The 12,115-nt window shown below is 40.7% G+C and overlaps 1 protein-coding gene across 1 annotated transcript; it reads right to left on the reverse strand.

The window, feature by feature from the left end:
• Positions 1-869: 869 nt before the first annotated feature.
• Positions 870-7,036, reverse strand: clu (clusterin). Its single transcript, XM_028952964.1, has 9 exons — positions 6,894-7,036; positions 5,376-5,497; positions 5,003-5,151; positions 4,553-4,723; positions 3,209-3,614; positions 2,454-2,594; positions 2,091-2,317; positions 1,685-1,860; positions 870-957 (listed from the first exon to the last, which is right to left on the reverse strand). The coding sequence occupies exons 2-9, from the start codon at positions 5,461-5,463 to the stop codon at positions 945-947; spliced, it is 1,371 nt and encodes a 456-aa protein (XP_028808797.1). The 5' UTR covers positions 5,464-5,497; positions 6,894-7,036; the 3' UTR covers positions 870-944.
• Positions 7,037-12,115: the final 5,079 nt, after the last annotated feature.

Here is a 12,115-nt window from a genome sequence, read left to right on the forward strand (position 1 = left end):
AACTGAAAAACTTTGCTGCTGTGGTTAAGGTCTGAGATGTCACATACTGAGCTTGTGCTGAAGACAGGATCTCATTCCAGTCAAAGACTGGGCAGGTACCTGGCAGACAAATTCAATGTAAGCAAATGTAAGGTAACCTGTAAACTGTTTGGTCACCTGTCCTCAAGGGACATTACTGTTCTGGTAAGGCTTCAACACATGATTGTTTCCTGACCATAGAGGGATGATGTACAAGCACACATTTTTTTAAGCAAAGGACACTAAAAGATTGAAAAGTATGCCAGATTCATCAGTATTTGTGACATGTATGGCATAGATGGACACAAGTGGTGGAATGCTTAATTATATGGACCAGAGAAAGAAATATTTTGCAAGCCTTCAAATCTGGATGTTTGGACAGACGTCAGATGTGGACTGTGAATTTTGGGTTACTTACATATTTGTGTCTCCATACAGTCTTATGCAGTGATATGGTTCTATACAACATGTAGTAGCTTTAGTCCAGTTGTCACCTGCTGCTTCAATGATGTCCATCCATAGGTTAGTATTAAAAAAAAGGCAACAGTGATGCAAAATAATTCTTAAGCTTACTGTTTATTGCCAAAGACCACAACCCCAATCTCCAAAAAAAATGACAAACAACGCCAGAATCATCAGTAATATTGGTTACTCAGCCCTTCACAGCTCATTTTAAAGTAGCAATAAACTCCGGCGCAGTAAACCGGGACAGAAGCGTATGTGTTGGGGCTCTCATTGCATCAAGCCGTGATTTAAATTCAAAGCGTCGCGCAGGATGCACAGTGAGACAGACGCAGCAGGGACAGGGGTTCTACTCTACAGCTGAAGTGTGATTCTTCTGTGACTTTTTACCCTTCCCCCTCTGGTTCAAATGGAATAATGGTGCCACACCTCTGCAGCAGCTGATGTCATCGTGCTGGTCACGTTTACTTCACAACCCTGCAAAGTGACAAGGAAATTATTGATGATAAGTGACAATAAGATGGCAATTAAATAGTTTAGTTTGCTGTGCTGGAAAGGCATTATACACGGTTTCATAGCTGTTTTCGTAGCTCTTCTCTGTGGCCTGTCTTAATTTTAGATTTAATCTAGTCTTTGCATCAAGATGTCAATTTAGTTTTATTAGCCTTAGTCAGTTTTAGTGAAAAAAAAAATATATTCTTAGTAATGCAATCCTATTTAGCCCATTCAATATAGCACAAGTACTTAGTAGAATAGACAAAAAAAAAATCTTTTGTCTTATTGTTTAATAATTCTATAATTATATTTGTTACTTTATAGACACAATAATACTCTACATCCAATCCAGTAGCCCATTCCCCCCATGTTCCCCCCAACATTTTGTTGTCTTTTCCACTTCATCATTTCGTAATTTGCTCCAAGATATCTGCTAGCACTGTATGGCTGTGCTAACCTACCGCCATACAGTCTCATTTTTATTTGTGCACACCTATGCATGACCAGCATTTTTTTTACGTTGCGTGTCGTCTCGTTTTTCATGTCATAAACGTCATTTGTTCAAAATTTCGTTGATGACAACAACACTATCATTAACCCTAGTCCTAGCATTTCTGAATTAAAAACTTCCCCAAACACTTGAGAGCCCTTGATGTTTGGTTGGCAACCGACAGATGAACGGCCAGGGACACATCTGCGGATCACTCACACAGTGTTCTGCTTGTAGCGGTCCAGAGCCTCCTGCGCCACCACCTCTGAGAATTTGGGATCGTTCCAAGAGATGTCTCCAGGCACTGTGAAGGTCATGGGCGGAGCATCAAACAGTTGCACATTCACCTTGGTGTCACCCTCCTTTTCGTGGTCCTCGCTGTTCCTGGATATAACCTTGATAAATAATATTTGGGAAAAAAAGGCAACTCTCTGAATTATAATTTTGTCACATAATTTCAGAATATATACAAGGTCTGCTGTAGAAATCATTTCCAGAATAGTTTCTCAAAGTTAAAATAAAATTGGACCAATAAAACCAATTCTAAAATATTTTTAGTTTGATGTACATGATAATGCAGTTTAATCAAAATACCAGCAATGTACAAATGCCTTCATCTTCTCACCGCTTTAATGTTGAAGATCCCATCTTTGCTTTCTGTTTTATTGGCCAAAGTGGACACCCAGCCAAACTGCTTGTTTAACATGTCCAGCAGTTTGGAAGTGTTAAACATCTTCTCCTCAAACCTTCGCAGAACAGCATTGTACTCCTGAGTGAACTGCTCGGCCATTGCCAGAGCCTGTTCTAGGTCTTCCTTCAGAGGTCCATCCAGCGGTTTCTTTCCAGAACAGTCTGAGAATGAGAAGAATTTCTCATTTGGGCAGCTATCGAAGTGGAAATTCTCACAAGCTCCAGAAGTTAAGAGGTGGTTGTGAAGATATGTACTATAATCGTAATAATAATAATAATAATAATAATAACATCTTACCAATGTGCTGAATCTCTTTGCACTTCTCACACTCCTCCCGCAGCTTAATGCAGCCGGCTGTGTTCCGCCGGATCTCCCTGCAGGTCATGCGATCATTCCCAAATGGTTTTGTTATGACCACATCCTCATTCATATTTCCGTCTACGGTCACAGATGAGATGGGAACACGTCTCATTCAGTAAACATTCTGACTACGTTTTCCATGAAAGCTGTGGGTGTCCGCATCCAAATGTTAATGAATCCCAACCCATTTATTCACATAACGGATCAAGCTAAATAAATCAACACCTATGACCACTACACAATTAATGTTTAATTAAAACATGTTTACAGTCGTGCTCTTGAAAACTAGTGTTATCTTTTTTTATTATTTGGGAGACACTGAAGACACCAGTTGTTCCAGTGTAAAAACTGAACTTGAAAAATAATAATGCTTGTACCAGTAAACAATGTTTCTACCAGGACTATTCAATACTATAACATTCTAATGTCATTATTCTGCCATCATTCTGGTTTATTACCATGATATGGCTGTATATCTATCTTAGCAAAAGAAAACATGGACGTTCTGTTGCATTACATTAATACATGAATTACATTAAGTGCTGTTATGCCATGTCAGCTTTTGGGGTAATGTGGCATTGTACTGGCTAATAAACCTTAGAAAATCTTCTGATCATATTACTATCACAACATACTTTAAAAATGCAAAAAAAAACATTACAATAAGGTTTAATAAAATCACTACAATTTACCCTCAGATGGGTTTAATGCCATATCAGCATTGCTGCCCACGTAGGGTCCCACGGAGTTGAAAATATTCCGTGCCATTTGCATCATAGGCTCGAACATGCTGTGAAACCCATGGAATTGGGGCTCCTCCATAATGGACCTGTAAACCCTGCCACCCTCCCTGTGCCCAGGGATGTGGGGCATGAGGAAGGGGCTGGAGAACAATGGTTGGTGGTAGGAGCGCATATGGTCAAACACCTTCATGCTGTCCAAGAAGATGCTGTCCACACCCTCAGCCACCTCTGAATAGCGCTCCTCCAGATCTTGGAACCTCTGGGCCTGCTGCTGGTCCTCCTTCTCAAGCATATCAATGTTTTCTCCATTTATCCAAATGGAGATGGGCGAAGTGTGGTTGAGCACTTCCTCCAGCTGTGTGTGCAGGAAATACGAATGTATGATCGAGATACAATTGTCTGATATATTGTCTGATATATAGAGAATTCCAGTTGATAACATGGCCACCACACACATTTCTAACCTTGCATCACATCTGTCAGATGTACAATACCAGAGTACAAACCGTCCCCGTTGTCTAACTTATGGTTGTCGAGAGAAGCAAAGAGTGCGAAATGCTGCCATCACAGCAAAAAGTCACGTGTGTTGTTTCATTGTCCGGTGCCTTCAGTTTTGTTAATGTAAAAAATGCAAAACCCACAAATGATTAGGTGTGTCCACCTAACTTGACATTGAGAGTGAGTAATTGTGGCTTTAATAACTGCCTGGTATAAACCTCCAGAATTCACAGGGCATAAGGATAAGGTACTTCCTAAAGCCTTTAAGCAGGTTCCTGCAAAACCTGTGTTCTTCATGCAGACCCCACCCTCACCAGGAAGACTGATTAAGTTGTGACTCAGTCTTGCTGTCAGCACATGATTGGGGGTGAACAGGGAATTGTAACATTTCAATATGTCGCCCCTGATAGTTTTTGCGCATGAAAAATTATACAATGTACCTGATGTTCATCATTTACATTTACAGCATTTACCAGACGGCCTTATCCAGAGGGACTTACAATCAGTAGTTACATGGACAGTCCCCCCCTGGAGAGACTCAGGGTTAAGTGTCTTGCTCAGGGACATAATGGTAGTAAGCGGGATTCGAACCTGGGTCTTCTGGTTCACAGGCGAGTGTGATACCCACTAGGCTACAACCAACATATTTAACAATCAATATATCATTATGTATGACATTGCTGTGGTACAACAACTGGCTCCACTGTGAAAAAACAGCTTCAATCCACACATGACCTGATGTAATTATGGTGTCAGCAGGTCAGCACCGTGTCAGCAGGTTTGGTCAAGACTCACCTGTCGGCCCACTAATCCAGAGCCGCTGGAGCAGGTTCTAGAGTAGTACTTGACGCAGGTCCTCTTTAGGCAGGGCTTGCACTCCTCCCACAGGGCCTGGATGGTCTCATTACACACCTGCTGCTCTTCCTCCAGCTTTGTCTTCATCTCCTGAGCTTTCTTAAGAGCATCCTGTGCAAATAGTGTGATGTATTCCTCGCATCAGCGCCAATGCACCAAGTAATTTTCATTGAATTTTTAAAGAGTGAAATTCCAAACCTGTGACAAAGACTGTTGTATACTTTCAGCAATGATCAGTATTTAAATTCTGAACCGATATGATTTACATGCTGACGTGGTTGTAGGTAGGTAGAAGAGACCAAAACTATGACCTACAGGCTTGTAATTATACTCATAATTCTACTCACAGGGAAGGTAGGGTTGGTGATGAGCAATCTGCTTGTACTGTACCTCCTTCTTCTGTTTGGTTTCCTCCAGGTCACTCAGAAACGTCTTGTGCTCCTCTCCTGACCCCTCCATCACAGTCTTCATCTCTTGAACCCCATTGATGGCGTTCTCAATCTGCTTATCCAGGTACTTTTCTCCCTGGAGAGAGATCTCTGAAACAGAGGCGAGGTGAGCGCTACTGTCATCTGATCCAGGTAGAACAGTCAGAAGACATTTCTGGATGCACACACTTTAGTGGCCAGACAATTAATTATCACAATTTTGTAGGGTGAAAGTGACAAATGAAGGCGGCCAGTGCATCTGATTTTCATATGGAACCAGAGTGAACAAGTACCATTGCTAAATATCATCCTAACAGCGTGAAAATGTCACTCACGACTGAGATCCTCCTTCTGTGGGGGCAGCAGACACTCTGCAGACACGCAGAGCACAGCGAGAACCAGGAATGTTCTGAAGAGTGCCATCTTCAGAAAGCTTCTAGGACTTCTGATGCCCTTTCTACAGTCAAGACAGACTTTGTGTCATCAGTTTTTACTTAGCAGTCATGGTCATTATCTATCTTTATGTCAGAATATATGTGTATATAAATTCATATTGCGGGGTAAACTGCCCCTTTAAAATCACTCCTCCTAATCCACTCAAAATGTTTTAAAATGTTCATTTACATTTGTTTAATAGGAAATGTATGAAGACCAGATGTAAAAAGAGGCTTTTCAACTTCCCATGACATTTAAGGATGGTAGTAAGACACTCACTTTGAATCCCTGTAAATACTGAGTGTAAGTTGCTCTGGATAAGGGCGTCTGATAAATCCCACAAATGTGTGAAATGTTAACACTTAATCCCATCTTTATTCCTTCATACAGCACCCTAAAGCACCCATTTTTAAAACACAGTTATTAAAACACACTTATTATACACAATGTCTCCATAGATACGATCAGAAAGAAATGTTGGATTGAAAGAAAGTGAAAGATTTGTAGAGATTGCTACATAGAAACCCGGCACGTCTCCTCAATGTTCCACATACGAATAATTCCATCTGTCCAGATGGTGGCTGGACGTCACCCCCCTTCCTCTCCTATCAGTCAGGAATTCCCTCAGCACAAACTGACCTTTATATTAAAACAACACGATGCATTTTGAATGACACTGAACTCCACTCAACTCACAATTTCCCAGCAGTTTTGTTTTATCGATAAACTGTTTTTGGTTTTTTGTTGTTTTTTAATTAATACGCATCAATGCCGATTTCTTTTTTGCTGGAAATAAAGTTGTATCGACAATTACATCCACAATGTTCCGAGTCAAACTGGTTTAAAATACATAAAAATGTAAAATTGATAACATAGGTTCAGGTCCATAAACAAGGAAAACCACAATTTAGTGAAACTCAAATGTGAAAATGGGTCAAATTGATCTACGACATAACAGGAGGATTAGAAGCACCCTGCAGCTGGCCCACGGTCCAGATGACCAGAGGTCGAATGGCATTTACTTTGCAGAGAGGGGGTGACTCTGGCTCTGCAGAGAGGGAGTCCAATTTCCCAGTGCGCAGGAAATAAATCTATATCACTCCCCACCCTGCACCCTCCAGCATCTCCGTCCATCCATCCTTTCCACACATTCCTGTCCTTGCAGCCGCTTCTCTCACCTCAAACGTTCTGGACCGTGCATGAATAATAATAAAAAAAAACTATAACAAATTATCTTCTTCTCTTATATATAAACAGAATTCATAATTGTTGGTATTTATATTTAGATGCACAATAAAACAGCAGAGTCAAACGCAGATCTATGATGAATCGCGGGAGGAGTAACTGTCCTCTCCCAGCTGCTCGGGGTGTCGTCTAATATCTGCCGAGCGACAGACAGACAGACAGACATCACTCACCTTGCCGAGACCGAGCCTCCGTTCGTGTCGGATGCCGCGCAGCGTCGTATTTATCCGGCGCCGCTCGGCGGTGTTGACACGGTGACTGACGCGCCGGGAATGACCCGCGACCTCGGACTCTTCCAGAAGTTGTGTAACTGCTCCCTCCGCCGGCCGCCAGGGGGCGCTGTTGGCGCGTTAAAGAGATCTCGTCGGGGGGAAAACAAAAAAAACAAAAAAACAAACGCCTTTGGGTCAATTAAGCACGGGTTTAACTCACGTTCGAGATAGAAAGGAACATTATTTTGCACCCTCAACCTTTTTCTGTAGGCTGCCCTCACGTTTGGCCCGGTTGTGTGCTGCAGACCTCACTCAGAAGGTTTAAAAAAATGTTTGATGAAGATACGCACCTTATCTACACACCCTAGTGTTTGGTTGGAATGCATTTGGCTTTGATTGCAATGTTACTTCGCCGAGAGAATTGTGCCTCTAACATGAGAAAGCACAATATCACAGCAAAAAAAAAATGTCTTTGTGAAACACTGCAGCCCAGCACACAGTGAGACAACGAAATGAGTCCTCTGCTTTTAACCCTTGATGAGCAGTGGGCAGCCATGACAGGTGCCCGGGGAGCAGTGTGTGCTTCATAGCAAGTTAATGCCTTGTTTTTATGATTAGCTACAATAACAAGTGGCTTGTTTGTGGCCACATGGTTGTTTAGTCCCATTGCAAATTGTCATATATAGGGTGGTAGTAGCCTAGCGGGTAACACACTCGCCTATGAACCAGAAGACCCGGGTTCGAATCCCACTTGCTGCCATTGTGTCCCTGAGCAAGACACTTAACCCTAAGTTGCTCCAGGGAGACTGTCCCTGTAACTACTGATTGTAAGTCGCTCTGGATAAGGGCGTCTGATAAATGCTGTAAATGTATATATTGTGTGTGACATCTTTTCCAGGTGGAACATGGTGTTCACTGCTGGAAACTCAAGCATGTAAAATTACCAATCAACCAATAAACCAACTGATTGGTCGATAACTATGCAGTCGGTGGTCGGTGGTTAAATGTTAAATCCCACGCACAATCCCACATTATGTGTCTTCTGTGAAAACAGCAATGTGTGGTCTGACATTTCTGAAGCAGTAGAAACAAGAGAACTTTTTCTGGATGTAAATTTATAAACTTGGAAGTCCTTAAAGGGCCACTTCCCACCACCTTGCCAAGTTCATGTCTATTCTACACTTGTAGTGTTGGCTTACGTTTGTTTTAGTACCGTTATTATGTCTTTCCACTGTGATGACATATCTTTATGTAACCGTATTCAGACCTGAAAAAAAAGTACAGTCATAAAGGGGAAAAGGCAAGCAATGTTGAATATTCTTGTAAACAGGGTCCTTAAGTAGGGAGTGGTTTTATTAAAGCTGTCTGCTGAGGTCCAGACATTGGCACCATATGCGTCTGTGCCACTGCGAGCTGTGGTCTTAGACCCACGAACTGCTGAAGGTCAGAAATAATGAGATCATGCTTTGGTCCACTGCAAATGAGTAAACATCAGCTTGCAGGCCTGTGAAAGAGGATGTAATTATTTTGCTCCTGGCTTGAAAACGTGGCTGCGCGGCTTTACTATGAGTGTTGGGAACAAAAGCAATGAATATATGGAATTTGGCACAGTTACTGCCCCCACAGGGAAAATGTGTTTTCACAGTTCCCTTTCTCCTCAAAGCTGTTATCGGTGTTGAAAAAGCACGGTGAGTCAATGTGTCAGTAGCAGCATTTTCGGGAAGACAGATTGTGAGTCAGGGATAACTACTGTCTGGAGTATTGGGGGTTACAGTGAAATACAGCTGAAGCAAAAGAGAACCTGCATTTCCATCAGACAGCCAGACTGGATAGTCGCCAAAGTGCGAAATGTATGCTTTGTTTTAGCAGAGCAGCATCTATAAAGCTAGGACTCAACCTCACCTGTTGCTACATGCCCATAAAGCATATAGCCAAATCTGCTTTGTGTTCTTTCTGGTCCCAGTGCTAATCCCATTCACACTACATTAACTCTCCTTTCAATAATCACATATTTGGTACATTTGAAGTACTACCATCCTACATGAGGTCAAAAAAAAGCCTAATTAATTGGTTCTATAATAACTAGGAATTTAACTACATTTAGTTTTGGATGTGGAACTCAAAAATAAATTACTTAAATAAATGAAATGTCCAAGTTTTTGAAAGAAAACAATATCCATTACAATAACAGGAAATCCTGTTCAGACATTGTAAGTGTAGAGGCACATTCTTCATAAATGTAGAGGCACCTTATCAGCAACAACAATTCTTAACACATATTCCAATTGAATATTGGAATATTACAATTAGTGTTCACTAATGCAAGACTGACAGTAAAAATAAAATACAGAGCAGCACATAGCACCATTGTAAATATAATTATTTCTGAATTTGTGTTTATCTATTTATATTAATGCTGTTTTTGCTCTGTTCATGTTGGACCACCGTAGCATAACTGTGTCCACTAGGTGGCAGTACAAAACAAATAGTATCATCAGGGAACATTCTATTTTCACCCCCTCTTTCTTTTCTTTATAATCCAAGATTTCACATCTTGTATCATGTAACACAGAAAGCCTTTGAGGCAGCAGAAGAATTTCTAACACCCACATGCTGCTGAAAAGGGTTCCAGAGTGTGTCGCTAGATGTCCATAGCTCTGTAGCACCATCTGATGTATTTTGGACATGCACTACAGTTTGGACATACCTTTGGGTTAAACAAATGAAACACTGGTCCGTCAAAAACTATATTACAAGAAAACATTTTAAAAAATCTATTACCAACATAACTGATTGGTTTTTGATGTCTAACATAACAACCTAGACTGTCAGTGCCATTTCATGGAAAGTGAAAGTTTATGTATGATTTTCATCAAAATAACAATACCTTGCCCTTATCACAGTAGCATAGATTCACAATTTCATGTAAGGAAAGTGCATGTCAATGCATCAAAAACACATCAACAGTTTGAGATTTGTGGCCTAATAATGTGTTACTACAGGCTACAAACCTTTTTTATAGTATTTGTAGTATTTCCATTGCATGACCTCATCAGTTATATCGGCTCACACACTGTAATTTGGCACATGTTTCCAGCAAAGAATTTAGCAGGTTGTTAGGCAGAATGAAGTCATTAAACCTTCTGTAAAAAGTTCAACAGAGCTCCTTGCACCAAACTCATATCTCGACAATTTACTCTGCAAACATTATACCCCATGAATATAACATCTTTGTCCACGATCTAATGCTAGTAGGTTGAAAAGGCAAGTAATCTAAACTAAGTTAAATTTTAATTAGGATTGCGGAATGACTTAAAAATCATATAAATATGTTGTGGCTTGACTTGTGTTCCTGATGTCCTGATTGTGTGCACCTGGTGTTAAGTGAAGTGATTCGGTGACACAACGAAATGTGTCCTCTGCTTTCAACCATCACCCTTGGTGAGCAGTGCGCAGCCATGAAAGGCACCCGGGGAGCAGTGTGCAAACTCCTGTTTATGAGTGTGTATGACAGTATAAATGTAGCCTAACTGTGTCTAGTCCTCATCAGGTCATTGTGTTTTACATTGTATGTAGATGTCTATGTGTCATGTTCTAAGTAAATCCTCGGTCTGTTCAGATAATTTACATGCTGTGGAGGAGAACTAGACACACTTTGCATGAGAGTTAAAGCACCACGTACAGGTGTGGAGGGGGTTTAAAGCAGTGGTTGGGCCATTCACTGCATCTCCGTGTGGACACCAACATTTCAGACAACAATCTCGTGAAGTTGCAAGTCTTCTCATGTGGACTGCTCTCATTTTTGTGACAATGCCAATGATATTAATGGTCTAGAGGGAATAACAAGTTTAAAATAAAAAGTACATTCTCTGCTTGGAGTTTACAAATTCAAGCGGGATGCTCCAATTCGCATTAACACAACTGTCACCTCTCTGTACCTCCATAGTGTGCACAGTTCTGCACACTAATTTGCACATGATAGTGATCATAAGCAGTTTCATGTGACGCTCATTAACATGCATGAAAGAAAAGCTCAACATGGGAACTTTTTCAGGACTGCTCAAAAACAAACATCCCCATTGTCTAAATTAAGGAGGTTGAGAGAAGCCAAAACTGTGATAGGCAATCAATGCTGCAAACGTTCTCTATCTTTTGGAAAGAAATATGTAGAAATATTTTGTTTTATTTATGTTTTTTTGTATACCCCATAAGCTCACATGTCATTTCTTAGCTTTAAGTCCTAGTCAGAAAATGAAGGACCCATAAACAAACCGTAACTGTTATTGTACATGTACATGGCATGTATAACTTACAAGTTACAAAATTAACCTAATACAGCAACCCAATTCACAGAAGACCACATTCTTTTGTAAAGGGCTTTTCAGAAAAGGACTTATGCATAAAATACATTTTCCAGGTATTTGATATCACAAGTTGTCTATTAACCTTTAGAGGCCCTTTACTCTGGTTTAACAATCTGGACTAACATTTAATAAGCTGTTAAATGTTTATGAATATGCCTATTATACTCTTAGAATGCATCATATTTTGCTTTCAGTGTGTTATTGTCCATATTTCTGTCACAGTTTGGTCGTCATTAAAACATAGTGTTATTGGACGTGTCTTGATCAAATTAAGACCCTTCTCGTAAGAAACAAATGACTCACAGGACTCATTTCCAAAGGATTCTTGAGGTCTCCAGCAGAAGACGTGATTTATGTCTTTGGCCCATTAATTCACTCGGAATTTTTTCACTTGAATGAAGCCATTTCAAAAAGAAACACATAAACTGATACAACAAATCATTTCAAAAGTCTTTCAGCTCTAGTGGGTAACTGGTTGGGCTCTTAGATGATGTTTTTAGTTGAAGAGGAGATCTTGGAGTGAATGAATGAGCAATGCACTGCCACTTATATGGGCTCCAGTGAAATGCTGGAATGAGGGGGTGAAACGTGGAGTTCATCTGAGGCCAGAAGAGCAACGTTTATTCAAGTTTTGGAAAACTGTTAAAATATTTCAGCATCACCTCAGAGAGATTCCTCCTGAAAGCTCCAGTGACACACGGCATACCACAAGTGTAAGTCAGCGCTATAGAGAAATGCACTGATGCTCCATATGGTCACCAGAGAACCATCTGCATGTCCTTTTCCAGATCTCTCGACAGCCCACAAGTTCATTATATC

Source organism: Denticeps clupeoides, chromosome 14 (assembly GCF_900700375.1).
Source record: "Denticeps clupeoides chromosome 14, fDenClu1.1, whole genome shotgun sequence".
NCBI lineage: Eukaryota > Metazoa > Chordata > Actinopteri > Clupeiformes > Denticipitidae > Denticeps > Denticeps clupeoides.